Source organism: Martes martes (genome assembly GCF_963455335.1).
Source record: "Martes martes genome assembly, chromosome: 2".
Classification (NCBI taxonomy): domain Eukaryota; kingdom Metazoa; phylum Chordata; class Mammalia; order Carnivora; family Mustelidae; genus Martes; species Martes martes.
In genome coordinates this window covers 29,918,197-29,940,165 of record NC_137889.1, presented here as the reverse complement: position 1 = coordinate 29,940,165, position 21,969 = coordinate 29,918,197, and the positions used below count along the sequence as shown (strand labels likewise).

At 45.7% G+C, this 21,969-nt stretch overlaps 1 protein-coding gene across 3 annotated transcripts in view; it reads left to right on the top strand.

Annotated features, from left to right (window-relative positions):
* Window positions 1-21,969, top strand: part of FUT10 (fucosyltransferase 10) — a 278,788-nt gene that overhangs the window by 10,016 nt on the left and 246,803 nt on the right. For all 3 annotated transcript variants that reach the window (XR_013966427.1, XR_013966428.1, XM_080796994.1), the window contains exon 3: window positions 2,293-2,587. Coding sequence is in view for 1 of the 3 variants with exons in the window: in XM_080796994.1 (XP_080653120.1) it covers window positions 2,293-2,587 (295 nt within the window). In the remaining 2 variants the exon portion in view is untranslated. The remainder of the gene's footprint in view (window positions 1-2,292; window positions 2,588-21,969) is intronic.

Sequence of the window (21,969 nt, the reverse complement as noted above, 5' to 3'; positions counted from 1 at the left end):
AGACCCGTTCAAGCACCAGCTGTCCAACTGGAAATTCAAAACACTTTTAAAGATTATTTATGGATGTGCACAGTTCAGGTGTGGGGTTGATGGAAACAGAGGTGTTCTCTAGCTTTTTCCTCTCGATCAAGATTGAATGAGATAATGCATATAAAAGCACTTTGGCAGACAGGCTGGCGCTGGACTTCTACCCCCTTCTGCTGCCAGATCGGGATCCTGGCTGGAGGAAATACTTGACCCCCCTCGTCTGTCTTGTGGGCATCCAGGACCTGCTTGTACAGGAGGGGCTGGAGTTCTCTACTCCCTGTGGGAAGTTACGAGAGCTTTGATCCTACTAGACAATTACTTTGGCACCTTTTCCAGTTATGAGGAATGGCTGTGTCAAAGCTAAGCACTTTTCTTTTTTTTTTTTTTTTAAGATTTTGTTTTATTTATTTGACAGAGGGAGAGAGAGAGATCACAAGGAGGCAGAGAGGCAGGCAGAGGGGGAGGGGGAATCAGGCTCCCCGCCAAGCAGAGAGTCCGGATGCAGGGCTCGATCCCAGGACCCTGAGTTCACGACCTGAGCCGAGGCAGAGGCTTCTGCCTGAGCCGCCCAGGCGCCCCTTTTTTCTTTTTTCTTAAGATTTTTTTTATATTTATGTATTTGAGAGAGTGAGAGAGAGAATGAGCAGGGGGAGGGGCAGAGGGAGAGGGAGAAGCAGAGTCCCCTCTGAGCAAGGAGCCCATCTCGGGGCTCGAACTCAGGACCCCAGGATCATGACCTGAGCCAAAGGCTGACGTGTAGCTGACTGAGCCACACAGGGGCCCCTAAGAGCTTTTTTTTTGATGTCACAAGACATTGCCATGTTTTTGTTATGCCTGTCATTTCTGAGTTTCCGTCACTCGTGGGGAACCACTGTCCCTCTGTGTTCGCTCTGCCTGCCCTGCCCTCTAGACTTCTGTTACCAATGGCCTAGCTGTCCAGTGACCCAGACCATCCTGAAAGAAATAAATGTGGTTTTACCGGGAGGGGAGCCCAGTATTTGTAGTAGACTTCGCTTGGTGCCACAGTAGAAATTATTAGAAATAGAAGACCTGTGTTAGGACTCCTTTAACTGTAATAAAAAGAAACCAGTTGGCAATTTATGATGAATTCTCCCTAGAATGCAGTCTCGAGTAAGAGCCAGATAATAGCCTGACTCTCATGGGATTCATTAAGAGAGAAAACTATTGGGGCGCCTGGGTGGCTCAGTGGGTTAAGTGTCTTCCTTCGGCTCAGGTCATGATCTCAGGGTCCTGGGATCGAGCCCCACATCAGGCTCCCTGCTCAGTGGGAGCCTGCTCCCCACCCCTCTGCCTGCCTCTTGGTTTACTTGTGATCTCTCTTTCTGTGTCTCTGTCAAATGAATAAATAAAATCTTTTAAAAAAAGGGAGAAAACTATTTCCAGGTACTCTATATGCCTATGAAATGCAGAAATGTAGCTGGCGTGTGTTTAGTAGAAGGAAGCGTGCTTGTTGGTAGACATTTTGTCAGCACCCCAGTTCCAGAGACTGTGGGTATGTAAATTTACATGGCAGAAGGGCCCTTGCAGATGGGATTAGGTGAGACACTTCCAGATGAGGAGATTATCCAGAATTATCCATGTGAGCCCAGTGTCCTCACATGAGTCTTTAGCTAAGAGTCTTCCGTGGCTGTGGTCAGACAGAGATGTGACAATGGAATAAGCATCAGAGGAAGGCAACATTGCTGGGCTTGATGATGGAGAAGATGCGGCGAGCCAAGAGTGATGTGTGGCTCGAAAAGATAAGGAAGCAAGAAAATGCTGTCTCCAGAGCTTCCAGAGAAGACTGTGGTCCTGCTAACACCTTGCTTTTAGCCTAGTGAGACCAAGGGCAGCTTCTCACCTCCAGAACTATGCAATAATAAATGCGTTGGTTACTTTCTTCTTCTTTCTTTTTTTTAAAAATGTATTTATCCAGTTTAGAGAGACAGCATGGGCAGAGCCAGAGGGAGAAAGAATCTCAAGCAGACTCCTCACTGAGCGCAGAGCCCGATGTGGGGCTCGATCCCATGATCCCGAGATCAGGACCCTGAGATCATGACCCCAGTGGAAATCAAGAGTGAGACGCTCAACCAAGTCAGCCACCCAGACGCCCCAATAAATGTGTTGTTTTCCATTGCTGAGTTCATGGTAATTTGTTCTAGCTGCAGTAGAAAACTAATATGCAGCTTCATCATCAAGATGAACGGGGGGCATGCGAGAGGCAACGAGACAGTCTGATTCTGTAATACTTGTCTTCTCTTTCAGGTCGTGGTCGAGTTGGGAAAATTTGAAAGGAAGAAATTTAAAACTTCCAGCTTGCGAAACGGACAGGCAAAAGTGGAAGAGGAGCCTGCAGATCTCCATCCATTTCCCGGGAGAGAAGCACGGATCTTGACTAGGAAAACCCAACGGGACACTGAGAGCTACCCCATCATGCTTTGGTGGTCCCCACTGACCGGGGAGACCGGAAGGCTCGGCCAGTGCGGGGCAGATGTGTGTTTCTTCACCATCAACAGGACCTTCCTACATCACCCCATGACCAGAGCCTTCCTCTTCTATGGTAAGTGGGGCATTTGCCTGTCTCCTATCGCTTGCTGACATCCTACTGACTTTCTGCTCGCCTCCCAAGGAAGAGAAGGTGGCGCTCCCCTTGAACACACCGTGACACGCCTGATGTCCTTTGCACTTGCTCCATGTAAGGCCTGAGCATTTAGCAGGTACAATAAATAAACAAGCCTGACCAACATAAAGGTGGTTGGCCGGCTGCTTGGCAATTCTGGAAGAGAAGGGATGTTTCCTCTCACCCTTTCACAGTTAGATACTGTGCTTACTGAATTTGGTATTTAGAGAACTGGGTATTGATTCTGTTGTTGGGATCCATTCAGAGTGTCACCTGTCTTAATAGCCAGGAGATTTTGATCACCATAGCAAGGGTTTAATTGGACATTAGCTAAGCATAGTGTTCTTTTATTTCATTAGATTAATCAGCAATAAAAATAAAACTACTGGTCAGCTTCGGCTGAACAATATTGAGAGTAAGTTGGTGTTCATCGCTTCCTGAGGCTGATTATATGTCCTGCTGGGATTGGGGGCAGCCAGACCCAGCGAGGGGAATTAGCAAACTGCCCGCAGTGGCGGGAGATTCAGAGCTCCCGGGTGACGAGTGGAGGGGGCAAAGTGGCACACATGAGCAGACTCGACCGAACACAGGCACGGTCGATCAATTGGGAAGTCAATGAAAGCCAATCTGCCTTAGAGGGGTGTGGATGTGTATCTGTATTTGTGTGTGTGTGTGTGTGTGTGTGTGTGTGAGAGAGAGAGAGAGAGAGAGAGAAAAGAGAAAGAGAGGGAGACTTCACACTCTTCCTCTAGAGACAGGGCTGGAGTCTCTGCCTGAAACCAGTAGGAGAGTCTGGTCTCCCCTTGCCTTAGGTGAGAAGCAGCCATCACATCGCTGCTGTACCCCCTTGCCAACTGCAGCTGTTGATTTTAATAGGGAGACGTTTCTTTGAGAGTATCTGGTGCTACTCAGGGCAAACAGGCTATGGGGCAAAAGTTGTCTTAGCATATGATGTGGCTCACTGAGACGGCATAATGATGTCAGCACTGAATACTAATCTATCTAAAATGATGCAACTTTTGGGGAAGGCTACAGGGATGAGAAATTGAGTGCGACGGACAGGGACGAGGGAGAGTTAAATATACATCTTCTGTAGGAAGAATCAATATATACTGTCGGAAACTGAAAAGTCAACAAGTAAAATCTAAGTCTGTTTTTTGGGAATACTGGAGGTCTCTGTGCATGTATGACACGTTAAAAAGTTTCATTTAGGGGTTCCTGGGTGGCTCAGTCTGTTGGGCATCTGCCTTTGGCTTGGTCATGATCCTGGAGTCTGGGGCTTGAGCCCCCCCATTAGGCTCCCTGCTCAGTGGGAGAGTCTGCTTCTCCCTCTCCCGTGGCCTCTTTCCCCGCTCGTGCTTGGTCTCTTTCACTTACTCTCTCTTTCTTAAATACAATTTTTAAAAAGATAAGTTTCGTTTAAAAGGCCACCACTGTGATATGACCACTTTGGGTAGTGGTCTGGCAATATCCAGTCAACATAAATTCATACCAGATCTTCCCACTGCGAGGTATGAAGCCTCACAGAATGTCACACATGCACATGGATTGCTTACAGTAGCGTTGTTTGTCCTAAGCAAGGTTCTTTTTTTTTTTTTTTTAAAGATTTTATTTATTTGTGAGAGAGAGACACACAGCAAGAGAGGGAATACAAGCAGGGGGAGTGGGAGAGGGAGAAGCAGGCTCTCCGCCAAGCAGGGAGCCCAATGCGGGGCTCGATTCCAGGACCCTGGGACCATGACCCGAGCAGAAGGCAGAGGCTTAATGACTGAGCCACCCAGGCGCCCGCTAAGTAAGGTTCTTAAAATCGCCTAAATGTCCAACAAGAGAAAAGTGGTCAAATGAAGTGTGATATATAGAAATTCAGTGTGACACTACGCAACAGTGGAAATGGACACCCAACGTCAATAGGACCTCAGAAACCATGTAAGAGGAAAAGCAAGTTAGAGAGCTGTGGCAGAAAGTTAATACGTCCGGTCTCCCCGAGATTCCTGACCTGCTCTGGTCTCAAGTGCTTGCCCTTTTTGCTGTGCTGGCTCCCCGTTGTTCTGGGGGTTCCCTATGCCTTATTCTTGTGTTGGCTTCCCTTCTCCTCCTCCTCAGCCTCCTCCTTCCACTCCCCCTCCTCCTACCCCTCTTAAAAAGATTTATTTTTTAGAGAGAACATGGGGGAAAGGTTGGGGGGGGGTGAGAGAGAGAATCCCAAGCAGAGTCCCCACTGAGCGGGGCTCAATCTCATGACCCTGAGATCAGAACCCAAGAGGAAATCAGGAGTCCGACACTTAACCGACTGAGCCCCACAGGCATCCCTCCTGTTTCTTTTAGGACTTATTTTTCTCTTTCTTGGTTTATATTTTTGTTTCAGTATTTTCTGAAGATAAGTTTTCAGAGACTTTGTATGTGTGAAAATGTGTTCCTTTTACTCTCACCTTCATTCATGGTTTGGCTTAGCATAGAATTCTAGGTAAGAAATGCTTTTCTTTCTGAATTAAAAAAAAAGAAAAGATTTTATTTATTTATTTGACACAGAGAGAGAGAATCCCAAGTAGGCAGAGAGGCAGGCAGAGAGAGAGGGGGAAGCAGGCTCCCTGCTGAGCAGAGAGCCTGATGTGGGGCTCGATGTGGGGCTCATTGTGGGGCTCAATCCCAGAACCCTGAGATCATGACCTGAGCCGAAGGCAGAGGCTTAACCCACTGAGCCACCCAGGCGCCCCTTCTTTCTGAGTTTGAAAGACATTTTCCCGCTGTCTTCTAGCTTCTGCTGTTGTTGCTTGGGAAGCCAAAGCTATTTTGATTCCTCCTCCTTTGTGTTCTGTTCCCCTCTCCCTTCTCTGGAAAAATATAGAATATTCTCTTTTCACTGGTTTCAAAACTTAGTATGATGCTTTGCTGTGGGCCTATTTTCCTTTTATTGAGGTGGATACTAAAATATCGGATTGCCAGGAAGCCTACAAAACAGTATTTAGCTCAGTGACCTCTCCAGGACTCACAGATCTACAGGTTCATGCACTTAATTTATGAGCACACCAAGACTCGATTCTTCTCTCAAGGATGGACTCACCTTCAACCCAGTTTCCAGGAGATGGATGCGTCAACAGAAATGCTTCTGGCTTAATCTTCCTCTCTCGGGTTTTGTTACTCTCCAGCTCCAGAAACCATCTATGACTCTCACTGAGAGCTAAATATATGCCATTTTTACTATCCTGGCATTCAAGGCTCTGAAATCTGAATCCAGCCTGTCTTCTAAACTTAACCACTGGGATTCTATCCACTAAACCCTAGGTTCAAAAATCAAACTGCAATAGTCGCCATTTTAGGCAGAAACCACAAATGCACTAATTCACTGCCACTGTTTATTCGGTTTCTGAGTCCTACATTGTCCTTTCTATATTTGTCCTGTCAGAGACTCTCTCGAGTACCCACCATTTGTTTGGAAACGTGGATGAATATTGGAGCGTCTGATGTCACAGATTATTATCTTGAGACAAAGACATTACCCGACTGTGATGCAGTTCTAAGTGGCATATATCCCACAGCAGAAGTGTCAGTAAATCTTGTGGCGTTTCAAAGAAGGGAGAGAGAACATGTGACTGGAGGGGTCAGGAAAGGCTTTCTAAGACCTCCTTCATAAAACAGGAGAAATTCGAAATGTTGAGAGGAAATGGAGTTGGATTGTGTTGAGATTGGAGGACCTTTCATGAATGTGGGACGGCGTGAATGTGGGCAAAGAAGCGGGAAGTGATAGGTAATATCTGAGGTATAACAAGGCTGTAGCATAGTTCTGGGTCAGAGAGAAGTGGAGACTGAATGGGACATTGGGACCACAACGTTGGAGAACCTTGAACGTTGGCTTTAGATTTTGGATCACTTTGGAGAATGGTCTCAGGGAGCCCCTGAGAATTGAATGGCCTTTTAAAAACCAGCTCAGATATTAACACCTGTGAACCCTTCTGGATTCCCTCCCATCAGAGGCAGCCTCTACTGTGCACCAAGCACAATGCCAATCCTGAGGAATAAAGAAGAGAAATAAGGTAGTGAAGGCATTTTGTTTTGTTCTGTATGATCTTCTCTTCTTTCATGGAGTCGAAAGTTCTGGATGATAGGGCAACATCAGTACCTCCTCTACCCCTTAAGTCTAGCGCCTTTTCTGTGGTAGGTGTTCAGGTAGTCTTCAGTGAGACCTCAAGCCAAAAAGGATGCAGGGTCTAAACTTCTCCTCATCCATGTGATAAGACTGAGGCTATGAAAGGTGAGGGATGTCCCGAGATGACACTGGGGTTAGCGGTGGAGTAGGACTCAGAGCCGACGTGCCCTGACGCCTGACCCATCCATCACTCTTGTCAGCACCATATTTGATTGTATGCTCATGAGTATAATTAGATCTGGATATTTGGATTTGGGAATTACTAAAGATGTATGGTTTTTAACTGGCAGAATTAGAGATTTGGTTCATTAAGAAGGTCTGTTGAACAAGACAGAATGAAGACACTACACGTTTCTGTCTGAGGGCTCCACAAACTCTAATTAAGTAGGTCACTCACAACTGCACATGGGACCCTGCTGCGGCAGGATTGAAAAAGAGAAAGCAGGGAAATGATGCAGGTGTCAAAAGCTGCCCTAATTTAGTGAAATGGAAACTCAGCGGGTTATGTAACCTCGAAGCTATTGTAAACCAGAATATTTTTGAGTTTGCTTGTTTCCTTTGCAGTCTACTTTCTTTTTCTTCTTCCTAGGTATGAGTCACTTACTTAATACGAACACAGTGACTGCTGTGTCTGGTTTAAGCCACTTGAGAAGCGCAAGGCTTCAGCTTCATTAACAATTCTCTGAAACGAATATATAAAGCAGTCGCAAGTGAATAAAGTGTTTTGTGGTTTTTTTTTTTTTTCAACCCAAAATCCAAGGGTTAGGGGAGTCTTTGAAGCTGTCACTGTAGTGATTTCAAAACACAACTCCGGGTTTTAAGACAGTTCTCTGGAAAGATGTCTCTCCTGGAGGAGTGGTTGGAGTCACCCTTGACGAGAATGGCCTTAGTTAGAGCCGGGAACTGCTTCTGTTTTAGGTGAGCTTTTAAATAGAGGTTTTAGTAAACAGAAGCACAGGGAGATAAAGAAACAAGGAGGCTCCTGAAATATTTACCCCTTTAGGGATGTGGAGATGAGCACATCTTGATGCAGTCTGGGGGTTATGAAGAGAAGAACATCATCAGGTTGGCCCTCCTAGAAGGACAGCTACAGTCCAGCTCTCGGGGACTGAGCGCTGACGGCTTGCTGGGAGCTCCAATACCTTGCGGCCAGCTCCATGTTCCCCCCTGGCTTCCTTGAACGTGATCTCCCTGCCTTCCCAAAACAGCCTCGTAGGTGGGGATTCTATCTCTTTTTGATGGAGAGGGAAGTAAAGCACAGCGTGAAAAGGCTTGTCTTCAGTTACCTGTGTGGGTGGTAGGAGCCAGAACTTTCCCTCATGAACAAGGGTGAGATAATACAGTCCAAATTATATTTCCACCCTCGGAGAAGACTGAGAGTAAAGGAATCATCAGAAATGAGCGGTGTTGGGGCGCCTGGGTGGCTCAGTGGGTTAAGCCTCTGCCTTCGGCTCAGGTCATGATCTCAGGGTCCTGGGATCGAGTCCCATATCGGGCTCTCTGCTCAGCAGGAAGCCTGCTTCCCTCCCTCTCTCTCTTTGCCTGCCTCTCTGCTTACTTGTGATCTCTCTCTGTCAAATAAATAAATAAATAAATAAATCTTTAAAAAAAAAAAAATGAGTGGTGTTGTTCTAGAAGATTTCTTCAGGAACTGGAGTTACAAGGAAGGTCTTTAGCAGAGGAAGAGTGTGGAGCGCCTCACAGGGAGGTATCATGAGCAAAGCAACAGAAATCAGCATTCTCGCTCACTCTGTGCCCGACGCGTTCAGGAACAGGGGGTTCTGGTATTGAAAAGGGCTCCTGAGTGAGAAAGCGTTTCTGCTATAAGCCATTTACAGCTTACCAGTTCCCAGAGTGTTGTAATGAAAGACATTTAGGACGAATGATAACAAACACAGTAGATGCTTTCCTTGTTTCAAGGGACACTTTGGGATTTCACTGCCATTATCAGTGCCTGCTCTGCCAGACACCAAAGAGATACTCTCTGTGTATTCTCTTACTTAAAATCATCGTAACACTGTGTAGTTGCCTGGGTATTATTACCGTTTTAGAGATGGGAAAACAGGCTCAGAGAATGTGAGTGACCTGCCCAAGGTCACACAGATGGAAAGTGCCTGATCACATACCCAAACCAGAATATCTGATTCTACAACTCATACTCTGTTTATCACTATTTTACCACACTGTCTACACCACAGGCTGTGAGCCTGTACACCTCATCCACCATCTTTCTCCTTTGGAAATGCTAGCTCATCAGTGAACCCTGTTACGAGCCATCTCCCCATCTTCTGGGTTTCGTGCAAAGGTTTGGAAGGCAACTATGCTCACCGCTATACCACCAACGCTGCACAGCCCTGAAGGTTTACTAGTTTGTTTACTCATCCCCCTTCAGACATTTCTTCCATTCATTCATTCATTCATTCATTCATTTGTCTGTTCATTCAAAGCCTGACGATAACCAAGCATGAGTTATAGAATGAGATCAACACATGTGGGTGTCTCACTGCCCTTTAAAACCTTATTCGGGGAGCTAATTTTCACCTTCCCCTAACTGGAAACTCTGGCAGATCTCTAGCCTTTGTGCTCCCTGTTAGGCAATGGAGGATTTTATGGACACTTTCCATTGCAAGTGCGGTTTCAAGCTTAGTAAGTGGCGTGTTCAGTCCCAGGTAGAATCCTTTCTGGACTCTGAGTGCACCTGGGGTAATGCTTGTTGTGTTCGCCAGCTTGGAGCTCTTTTCATGCCCCAAGCCCGCTCCCCTGGGAAGGGCGCTTATGTTCTTTCTGTTCTCTGCCCTCTGCTTGCTCTTTCTCCCCTGATCACTAGCTGCTTTGGGGAGCCTGGTGGAGTTACAGTGAGGACAGGGAGGAGAATTAAGGAGATAGAACATTTTTTACTCGGCTGTGTGGCTGCATGTCTCCTGAACCAAGCACATGTTTCGAGCTGGTGTCCTTGAGTGGGTCGGGCAGAGGACAAAGTATACTTTTTTCTATTCTGGGGCATTTTCATGGCATTTGGAGTTTGCCTGTTGGACTTTCACAGTTTCCCTTCTCAGGAAGCTGCATCTCCTCTCTGTGTAGTCAGATGGCATCCCAGTTCCTGGCATCCTGTAAAACATACCCAGCTTCTTTCTGCTGAGGTCTCTTTGTTCCTTGTAGGCTCTCATCGGAGGACCTGAGGCTGCCCACCAGCTCTCCACACGTGTCAGAGGAAGTATCACCCACCTCTTGCCTTCACTGGCTTTGGGATCATGGGCAGCTGCTGTCTCCTTACCTTCTAGATTTTCCTAGTGAGATGGGTTGGGGGAGCCCAACCCTGGCCCACGGTCCTCCTGCGCCTCCTCAGGCTTGAGGTAGGCACTAGTCTTCTCTGTCTAAGCTGCAAGAACATATTACATATTTCAGAGTTCTCCAGGCAGCCCCATGGAAATGGGGTTCAGAGCAGGGCACAAGTGTTCATCATACATACACTTCAGTAAGTGTCCCCCCAGGCTCTTCTCTCTCCTCCCTTTCTGCATTCTCGACCTTGTTGTGGAATCCAAGAATCCTAAAATGGGTTCACCTTCATTCCATGCATAAATTCAGCAAGCGGGGGCAAGGACGGGTTCTGTCTCACAGTTACTTTGTATCTCGGTCGGTGTGTCCGATCGGTTCTATCCCGACATGAAGTCGTACGGGGTTTCTGCAGAGCAGCATTGATTGCCAGGCCCCTTGCCAGACCCTGGAGAAGCACAGAAGACAGACAAGTTTGGTTTCCCATGATTATATCACGGTTGATGTGTTAACAGCCTGGATTTCCTTCTATGGCTGTAACCCACGTCTGAGTGGCACATCCATGAACCCCGCTCAGGACTGAAGATTTCTGCTGATCTCATCCCCTACATGTTCGTTCTTAGTAATTTTTGTCTCCAGAGGCTGATCTTCTCTTGGGCCCTGTGCACTGAATTAGTGGGTAATTGTTCTTAATAGCATGGCAGGTTAAGACTTATTTGGGAGATGGGAAGGAAATGGACTTAATTGGACTGTGTGGGCAGTAATGAAGTTGAACATGAAAAGAACCTCATAATAACTGGGTGAAAGGTTGTATGTTATATACAGTGTGTGTATACAGATGTATATATGTTTATATCTGTGTACATATATATATCTTTGCTGTAATTAGATCTCATATTTTATTTATTCATTTTTTAAAAGATTTTATTTATTTTGAGAGAGAGAGGACTTTCACAAGCAGGGAAAGACACAGAGGGAGAGGGAGAGAGAGAATCTCAAGCAGACTCCCCGCTGGGCACAGAGCCTGTCATGGGGCTCGATCTCACGACCCTGAGATCATGACCTGAGCCGAAACCAAGACTTGGGCGCTCAACCAACTGAGCACCCCGGTGCCCCAAACCTCTTATTTTATTTTTTAATTCTTTTTAAAAGATATTATTTACTTATTTGTCAGAGAGGGAGGGAGAGACAGAGAGAAAACAAGCAGGGGGAGCGGCAGGCAGAGGGAGAAGTGGGCTCCCTGCTGAGCAAGGAGCCTGATGTGGAGCTTGATCCCAGGACCCTGAGATCATGACCTGAGCCGAAACCAAGACTTGGGCGCTCCACTAACTGAGCCCCTCAGGTGCCCCAAACCTCTTATTTTAAATAAATGTCTTATTTTTACTTACATAATTATTTGTGTGGTACTTTACAAAGGGTGAACCCAGTGGCTGGGCTCTGCTCAGACCCCCAGTGACATCTCCTGTAGTTAGAATTCCAGGTCCTTACTGTGGCCTCTGCGACTGCGGGCTCTGCCCTGCTGGGTTCTTCAGGCTCTCTGCGCTCTCTCCTCTCTACCCGGGGGCTGCTCGCTGTCCCTCCTCACACTGGGGGGAGCCTTGCCAGCCTCAGAACCTGTCACTTGCTCTTTCTGTCCCTGGGATGCGCTCCCCTGGCTTATTCCTTCCACCAGCCAGTGTCTGTGCATGATGCTTCTTCAGAGGCCTCTTTCCCTGCCTTCTTTCGGACGCAGCGCTCCCCTCCCATGCCTCTCCCGGTGCCATCCACCCTGGCCCGCCTTCATTTTCTCTTTGTGACACCCATTACCCCCGAAGTTCACTTACTCTTCTGGGGCAAGTGTCCGTGGTCTCCCCACAATGGAATCTAAGTACAGGAAGACAAGGAGCTTTGTTGTCTCCTCTGCTGTCATCCCAGGACCTAGAACAGTGCCTGGCCCCTGGCAGGCTTCCGGGAGCGTTGTTGAATGACTGAGTTCGCAAAGCTGGCCTGATCTTCTCATGTAGAGATGGGGAGGAAATGAGAATGTTGGTGTTTTTTCTTTTAAGATTTATCCATTTGGAAACAAGATGAAACCAGAGAGGGAGACAAACCGTAAGAGACTCTTAATCTCAGGAAACAAACTGAGGGTTGCTGGAGAGGAGGAGGTGGGAGGGATGGGGTGACTGGGTGATGGGCACTGGGGAGGGTATGTGTTATGGCGAGTGCCGTGAATTGTGTAAGACTAATGAATCACCCACCTGAACCCCTGAAACAAACAATACATTATATGTTAATAAAAAAAGATTAAAAAATTTTTTCCAAACAACAACAACAAAAAGATTTTTCCATTTATTTGAGAGAGAAAGAGAGTGTGCATGCGCGCACAGGAGGGCAGGGAGGGACAGGGAGAGAGACTCCTCAAGCAGACTCCCCACGAGGGCAGAACCTGATGGTGGGGCTCCGTCTCATGTCGCAGGAGATCAGGACTTGAGCCGAATCTGAGAGTCCCGCTCAACCAACCGGGCCACCCAGGAGCCCCAGAGAACATTGGTATTTTTATCTTCACTGGGTCTTGAGATATTATATAACTTACCCACGCTGTGCCTGGCATTCTTTTTGAATGTGTTCATTAGACCCTATGATTAACACACTGTTTTATTTAAATTATGTTATATCCAATTTTTTCGTGTCCCCGGCTGAATTAAACTTTCTGGTACAAAGCTTCTTGCAAAGAAATAGCAAAATCTGTTTTTTTAGTCATTTTTTAGTCATTTTTTGTCCCTAGAAGCAATCACTTGCAGCTGTTTTAGCTATTTTCTTAAGGCCATGTTACTTCCTAATTTTGTAATCAGGGGGTAGTGCATTCACTCTGGCTGCCTGCAGATTGGGACACACAGGGGGAAGCCACACTCCCGGTCCTGCCCTGCCCTGGGTCAGCATGGTGGCTTGGGGGACCAGTGTGCTGTACCTTTTATCATGTCAGGTGTGATTGATTCTTCCTGTAATTAGATAAGATCTGGCAGCCAGGGTTAACAGCAAGGGAAGAGCTGTCATGACAACAGAGGCGTTCAGTCTTACTAATGCCCAGTGTTCAGGTGTCAAGGTCATTGGTTGGAACGTGAAAGAACCACAGTCTCTGCTCACTTGGGCTTTCTCAGTGGGAGTTGTGACAGTTTTTTTCTTTCTATCTCTCTCTCTCTCTCTTTCTTTTCTTTTCTTTTTTTCTGGGTCGTTCACGTAATATAATGTGTAGGACATCCTTTCAACTCCTGTCCAATTTGTTTGCATCTCTAAAAAGTTTCTTCAATTAATGCTGGAACGGTGGAGAACCAAACCCCAGTTCTCTGATTTAGATTTCTAAAACTTGAGAGTTTACGACCTTACTTATTCTGCTGTAGATGAATGGTTTCCAAATCCAGCTCACCCCTAAGGTGACAGGTGAACAAGAAAACAAAACCCTAACTCCCTGCACTCTACTTCCAACATACTCAGAATCTCTTGGGCTGAAGACCTGTCATCTGCCACCTGTGTGGTCACATTGGCTCAGGAGGCATTTTACAGGGCTTTGGGAAGGTGTGGGAAGAGTTGGCCAGAGATTTGAAAACAAAAGAAAACAAATTATCAAGAAAGAAAATGTAATGATAACACACTGGTTCGGCTCAGCAGTAAATAATACTTACTCCTACAATAATGAAAGCACTGGATATATCTTAATCAAAAATGGATGAGGGGTCAGAAGGGAGGTGGGTGAGGGGTTGGCTTAAGTAGGTGATGGGCATGAAGGATGGCACTTGAGATGGGCACCGAGTGTTGTATGGAAGTGTGCAATCTATTGTACACCTGAAACTAACATGACACGGTAGTTAACTAACTGGAATTGGAATAAAAACCTTATTAAAAAAAAAAGAAAAAAATGGAAGAGGAGGGAAGAGAAGTATGTAGGGGAAGGGTGATCTAGGGGAAGGGTGATCTAGGCAAGTTCAAGCTTCCCTCCATAGTGGGAAGACAGTAGGTATTATCCAAAACTGAAAAGTCAAGACCGAGCATGTTAAGCATGTTATTTGGATGTCTCTGAAGTGTGAGTAGAGAAGAAGCACCTGAAAGAACAGGTGTGGTGACTTCTGGTGTGTGGAAAGGGGGTGGGGATGTGGGGCAGGACCCTGCTACCGGGTGTTGATGGCCTGAGAAAAGACCGACCTCACCTTTAAAGCTATATGCAGGTATTAATTTGGTATAAATAAAAATTTAATTAACAAGGATATTTTGTCTCCAGGGATATAGTTAAGTGCAAGGACAGTAGGAACAGTTATTAATAAATTATCCAATTCCTAGACTTTTCTGGCTTTCTTGGGATACCTTTGGGAAGAGTGTTCATTATGTAGAGGCATTAATATTTCTTCTAGCCAAGGTATTCATTCCCTGCCATGAAAAAAAAGTTACATATTACTATTAGTTGATTTTCAATCTCTCCCCATAAAAAGGTAAATCAATGGAATCTTGCTAGATTTTGTTTGGTGTAAGGACAAAGGCTTTAGTGAACCTCATAATGTTTAGTTTTGAGGGTTGTTCCGGCAGGCTGGGAATCCTCGTGGCCTTGTTTCTGACCTAGCCTCCCGCTTTTTTTTTTAACCCTCTCTGTTCTTTTGGGAGGTTTTGGTTATATAGATATTAGAGGAAGAGCAAAAGGGCTGAAAATCTGAAATCATTTCTCAGACTAACCTTACAAATCTGGAAGGAGGTGCAGAAGTAAGTAGGGACAGAGTCCAGCACTTTCCTTCTGACTGGTGTGAGGAGACAGTGGAGAGATCTCATGACAGCAGCTTCAGCAATTTGGGCCAGTGGATGGGTTGGCCCCAATCCAGTTCCGGGCCGATTCTCTGACCCTGGGAAACACTCCGAGACAAACTGGCAGTTCCCGTCTGCAGAGCAGACAACCAGGGCTCATCGGCACCCCAAATAAAACCATGCCGCTCTCACTGACATGTTCTCTTCCCTCTTAAAAATTAAAACAAAACAAAACAAAAACACTTAAACTGAAGAGAGGATGGCAGACGCTTTACTTTCACCGATTTGGTCCACCCCATCTAGATTGTTCTTGTTCTAGGGCGTCGATCGAGCGTCCTGGCCTTTGAGAGAGGGGGTGCTGGGGAACGTCCCGTTCTGCGGGACAAGAACGGCCAGCGTCCGTCCCTCAGCTGGCTCCATGCCATCTACTTGTTGAACTTGCTGGAGATCTCTTGGACTATTAAAAACTTGTGCATTCGTGAAAAAGTGACCTCTCTGAAGGAAGCCAAATGCTAGTGCTGATGAGGAGAGTGAAGACAAAGCAGCGTTTTAAGAAACTGGTTACGGGGCGCCTGGGTGGCTCAGTGGGTAAAAGCCTCTGCCTTCGGCTCGGGTCATGATCCCAGGGTCCTGGGATCGAGCCCCACATCGGGCTCTCTGCCCAGCAGGGAGCCTGCTTCCTTTCTTCTCTCTCTGCCTGCCTCTCTGCTTATTTGTGATCTCTGTCTGTCAAATAAATAAATAAATAAATAAAAAAGAAAGAAACAGTGGTTACTGGGCGGAAGATAGCTATCTAAGTAGATCAAAGAGTAGAGCACTGGATTGATTTATGGTTTGGATCTGTGTGTAATAGTCCACCTGATTCCGTGTTTTGAGGACATTGTGTGCTGCTGGGTTTATGGTTCGGGAGAATTTGAGAATGTGTCAGGATGTATGCCCTGCTGGTGTCAGGGTCTGCTCCTCGTTCATTTATACAGGACACTTTTTTTTTTTAAACTCATGAGAGAGAGGCATAGGCAGAGAGAGAAGCAGGCTTCCCGCAGAGTAGGGAGCCTGATGTGGGACTTAATGCCAGGACCCTGGGATTATGACCTGAGCGGAAGGCAGACACTTAACTGACTGAGCCACTCAGGTGCCCCATTTAAGAAACCTTTATTATGGCACCCCTGGGTGGCTCAGTGGGTTAAAGCCTCTGCCTTTGGCTCAGGTCATGATCCCGGGGTCCTGGGATCGAGCCCCGCATCGGGCTTTCTGCTCGGCGGGAGGCCTGCCTCCCCCCCATCTCTGCCTGCCTCTCTGCCTACTTGTGACCTCTGTCTGTCAAATAAATAAAAAAGTCTTTAACAACAACAACAACAAAATGAAACCCTTATTATAGGTGCAGCCCTGGGTTGGGTGCTGGGATTTATAGCTGTGAACACAGCAGGCTCTGCCCTGGGGAGTTATGAAATATGGAAATAGGATTGCTACCAGCTAGGGATGAGTGTTTTGGCTTTAGACAAGAGTAATTGGGGTGGCCTCTATGAAGACATAATATTTGAGCCTGAGAACTGAAAGATGGGAGGAGGCGCACCTGTGTCCAAAGTGGAGGGAATTAATATCAGGTGGAGGGAGCAGCTGATGGATAGGAGAGTGGGAGGGAGTTTGATGGGAGGGAGCAACAGAAGGCTGTTGTGGCAGGAGCACCAGGGGTGTGAAGGGAGAGCATAGGAGGTGGGATCTGAGGGGCAGACAGACGCCTGTGATGAAGGGCTCCAAGAGACAGGATGGGAGATCCGGATATAGTCTAAGTGCGATGGGAAAACACCAGAAGGTTTCAGGCAGAGTTGCTGTGATCTGATTTCAGTTTTGTTCTGTTCCGACTGATGTTTTTAAAAGATCCCTGATGACTTCTCCATGGAGAATGGGTTGGACCGTGAAGGTGGAAGTGAGACACAGTTTCATTAAAGAAGTGAAAATCAGAAGCGCCTGGGTGGCTCAGTCATTAAGCGTCTGCCTTCCGCTCAGGTCACGATCCCGGGGTCCTGGGATTGAGCACCGCATCGGGCTCCTTGCTTCTCCCTCTCCAGCTCCCCCTGCTCATGTTCCCACTCTCGCTGTCTCTCTCTCTGTCAAATAAATAAAGTCTTAAAAAAAAAAGTGAAAATCATGGTGCTCTGGATGAGGGTGGGAGGTAGTGGAGAAAGAAATGGGTGGATTGGAGATGTGATTTGAAAATAGAGTGGATGTCTCGATGTCTTAGTGGTATCTATTTTCATATATGCAGGTGCCCAAAGAGAAAAAAAAAAAATCAACTGTGCTTATTCATTTAACTCCTCAGCCTTTCAGACACTTCAACCTCACGTTACCGTCTTACTATAACCGTGAAGCATAAACAGTGTAAATGCCGCTGTTCATTTCCTTCCTGCTGGGTAAAAACAGTAGGTCATAAATTATTGATATCAAATATTTTGCTTCCCCGGGCACATAAATATTTAATCCTCAAGGTTATTGACATGTGCCTATTTTACTTTCCTGAGTACAGACATCTAAATTTGATATCTAGATCATTGGTAACTGTATTTTTTTAGTTGCATGTGAACAGTTGTGTGCAAACCCTATAATTTCCAGCCTAAGACACTGACATTTGTTTACTGATGAAGCAGTTGGCATTTAGTTAGAAGATCTAGCAGAGAAACACCCGTTTCATATGGGTCCTTCTGCGCTCTATCCCCTCCCCACCCCCATCCCCCCCCCCAAGTCTTTTGAGTCCCTTGGAAATGTTAAAAGAAAAATACAGTGTTTTCTTTCCCATTCCAGACCAAATCAACATCTCTGGAAATGAGGTCCAAGACTCTGTTCTTTATCAAACTTCCCAAGAAGTAATAGTGTAGCTAGTCTTGGGGGTGGGGGGGCGGGAACTGGGAACAGCTCTGAGATGGTCTCTTAGGGAGCTTCCGCCGCTAATGTTTTATGACTTAATATAAAATCTCTAAGTTCTAGCATGAGAATTTATAGATGTATCTTTGGTTTTATATCCTGTTGTTGCTTATGTAGGCTTATGATTTATTTCATGCCTTGGTCTTTGCTAACAGAATATCCAATTATAACGTTACGCCTTCAGGAAAATAAAATCCTCTCTAAGACATCTGCCTTGTGACAGTTTCCAAGAATGTCTCTTGTTGAAATTGGATAACTGTTCGTAGTTGGACGTGTGAATTTTGACGATTCTTTCACGGGCGTTATGCAATTAGGGCATTCTTTTGGCCACATGGGCACAATTTGGTCTTTCAGGAGCACTTTGTTGTTGGACTAATATAGCATCTGGTGATGTCTGAAGGTGTCAGAACCAGGGGCCTCTGCTTAGAAGATACTTATGGCTTAGCTGATGCTGAGCAAAAGCTTGGATCCAGGAGGGATGAGACAGAGTCTTTTTCTACTGTCCCCACTCAGCAGCACACAGACCCCGAACGCACATTCCCTGGGGGAGAACTGTGCATATGGTCATGAAACTGTGCAGCTCTGGAGGCCGAGAAGCTTCAGGACCCAGCTGTCTGCTGCAGTGCACATGTTAAAGCGGTCCCAGTGGATTCCCCTCTGGTCAGCGGCTGGAAGGCTCCTGGTTTTCCCGGCCTCGATACCTGACGGGCTAGGGTGGCTCATCTTCTCTTTACTTTCAAGGCAGCTAAGCTCTAGTGTTTCCTTTCATTCGTGACATCAGGCAATCTGTGAGCCTGCTAGCTCAGTCATCCCGCGGTCTGAAGCAAAGCGGCCTATTTTCAACCTCTCGATTCAGTTTTCCAAACAGTCCCTGGTTTGGGTCAGCAGTGTGTGGAGAGGAATTGAAAGCATACAGGTGACACGAGCATCTACGCTGTTTGTGGCTGCCACTTTACTTCTGCTTTTGCTCCTCCTGCCACTGTGACCCCCTCGGCCAGGGCTCTCTGTCTTCATATTGACCTTGGGCCGCAGGACATCATGCGGCGCATACAGGTGGGAGATTTTGTCAGTCACAGTGTATGAAATGGTGGTTGGTAACTGGTGGGCATGCCCGGGGTGGAGAGTTTTGGCACATGGAAGAGATTTGCTCAGCTTTAATACGAACTGGGTTATTTCTTTTCCATTTTAGTTAAGGTCAAGTGTTTTTCCTCTTTGTTGCCTATACTCATCGTTCCTCTCCCTAATTTACCAGCCAACATGTTTGCTGTTGTCCCCTCCTCCTCCTCAATTGCTTGGCACATTTCTTTTTTCTTTTTTTTTTTTTTTTAAGATTTTATTTATTTGACAGAGAGAGATCACAAGTAGGCAGAGAGGCAGGCAGAGAGAGAGGGGGAAGCAGGCTCCCTGAGTAGGGAGCCCGATGTGGGACTCGATCCCAAGACCCTGAGATCATGACCTGAGCCGTAGGCAGAGGCTCAACCCACTGAGCCGCCCAAGTGCCCCGTGCTTGGCACATTTCTGTCATGAGTGAGAGAAAGTATATATGCACTTTGTAATGCCCATCATACTCTATTTTATATCACATTACTTCTTGGAAGAAAGAAGCTGAAAGTTGTTTTATATTAGCTAGACTATTCCAAAATACTCAGACTGACGGAACTTCTCTCGTCACCCACAAAGGCAGGTCTAGTTGTACAGATTTCCAATCTTTGCAGAAGTAATGGTGGCCTGTTTGGGGCAGGGAGAGCCACACCATAACCAAACTATATACCTCCAAATTGCTTGAGAAACTGTGGTGTAATGGAAAGAACTGGGTTCAGATAGTCAGTTGGAACAGGACTGACTTGTTAGATGTGTGACATTAGCACTGTTTCTGAACCTCATTTAAGTTTCTTCTCTCATTTATAATATGAGGATAATTCCAATTTCTGTAGAGTATTTGAGGAGTGTTGAGATAATTCATGTAAAGTGCAAAACATTGCCAGAGGCATGGTCGATGCTTAATAGGACATCAGAGACTTCTTAATACCGAGAGTTAGCATAATGATTATGTTCCTGATATTCTTTTATTATCCTTTTAATGTCCATGGGATCTGTGGTGATGTCCCCTTTTTCATTTTTTTTTTAAGATTTTATGTATTTATTTGATAGAGACAGCGAGAGAGGGAACACAGCAGGGGGAGTGGGAGAGGGAGAAGCAGGCTTCCTGCGGAGCAGGGAGCCCAAGGTGGGACTCAATCCCAGGACCTTGAGATCATGACCTGAGCCAAAGATAGACACTGAATGACTGAGCCTCCCAGGTGCTCCCTCCTTTTTCATTTCTGATAAATAATTTGTGTATTCTGTCTCTGTTTGTCTTAGCCTAACCAGAGGCTTATTGGTTTTACTGATCTTTTTCAAAGAACCAGTTTTGGTTGTCTTGATTTTTCCCTATTGATTTCTTATTTTCACGTTCATTGATTTCTGCTCTAATTTTTATTATTTCTTTGCTTCTGCTTATTATAGATTTAATTTGCTTTTCTTTTCATAGTTTCCTAAAGTGGAGACTTATGTTATTGATTTTAGATCTTTCTTCTTTTTGAATATATGCTTTCTATGCTATAAATTTACCTCTAAGGGATGCCTGAGTGGCTCAGAGGGTTAAGCATCAGACGGAGTCTTGGTTTCGGCTCAGGTCATGATCTCAGAGGCCTGGGATAGAGCTTTGTGTCAGGCTCCACACTCAGTGGGGACTCTCCTCTCTTCTCCTTCTGCCCCTCTCCCTGCTTATGCTCCTTCTCTCTCTCTCAAATAAATAAATATCATTAAAAAAAATTTCTTCTAAAGACTGTTTTCTCTATATCCCCCAAGTTTTGATAAGTTGCATTTTTATTTTCATGTAGTTCAAAAATGTTTACATTTCTCTTGAGTTTTTCTTTGACTGATGTGTTACTAGAAGTGTGATGTTTAACCTGCACATATTTGGAGATTTTCCAGTTACCTTTCTGTTCTTGATTTCTAGTTTCATTCCATTGTGTTCTGAGAGTAGACACTGTATGACTTCTATTTTTTTTAAATTGTTAAGGTGTGTTTTATGGCCAGAGTATAGTCTGTCTTGATGAATGTTGCATGTGAACTTGAGAGGCGTGTGTATTCTGCTGGCGTTGGACACAGTAGGGCATAGATGCCCATTATATTCAGTTGGTGGATGGTGTTTAGTTCAAGTACATTTGCTGATTTTCCACCTGCCAGATCTGTCCATTTCCAATAGAAGGGGATTGAAGTCTCCAACTGTAATAATGAAGTCATGGTTTCCTCCCTGCAGTTCTACTGATTTTTGCCTCATGTAGTTTGACAGTCTCTTGTTAAGTGTAAGCATGTTTAGGATGGCTGTCATGTTTATATTCAGATGAGCTAATGTAAAGTCAAGGAGAAATGATAATAAGATTATAATAGATTTAAAAGTAGACTGGGGCACCTAGGTGCTCAGTTAAACATCCGACTCTTGATCTCGGCTCAAGTCTTGATCTCAGGGTCATGAATTCAAGCCCTGGGTTGGGTTCCACACTGGGCGTAGAGCCTACTTAAAAAAATTAAATAAAAAATAAAAATAAATAAAAATAAATGTAGACTAACAAAGATGGTTTTGGGGTAAAGAAGTTACTATCTTCCTTGCTGGTCCAGGGACTCCATTCACTTTGGGAGAGGGTTGGACTGTTACAGAAGACAAGTTTGATACTCCTATGTAACTTTGATGTTCAACTTTTCTTATTTCCTGTTATTTCTTTTCCTTTCTGAGGTCTAACTGCTCTCTTAAGGGTATTTTCCCACATGTCTTTTGTTCTCACTCTACCATAGTAGAAACTAAGACTACAGTACTCAGCTCAGACTTCTCCTCTTGATAAGGTAGCCCTTCCAGTCATGACAGCTTGGTCACAGGTCTTGTTTCTCCATGGTAGAAGGAAGAGGAGAAAGCCTCATGTTTTCTAGCCCTCGGTGTTGTGGGGGATGAACAAAGGGAGAAGAAAAAGAAGGTAGATATCAACATTTTGTATTTGCCCTTGCCAACCGCACACCCTGCCTTCAGGTCACATTTTGAAGTAGAAATGTTAGAAATACCTTGATATGGGGCACTTGGAGGGGCTCAGTCTGTTGAGTGTCTGCCTTTTGCTATGGTCATGATCTCAGGGTCCTGGGATCAAGCCCCATGTCATCGGGCTCTCTGCTCAGCGGGAGTCTGCTT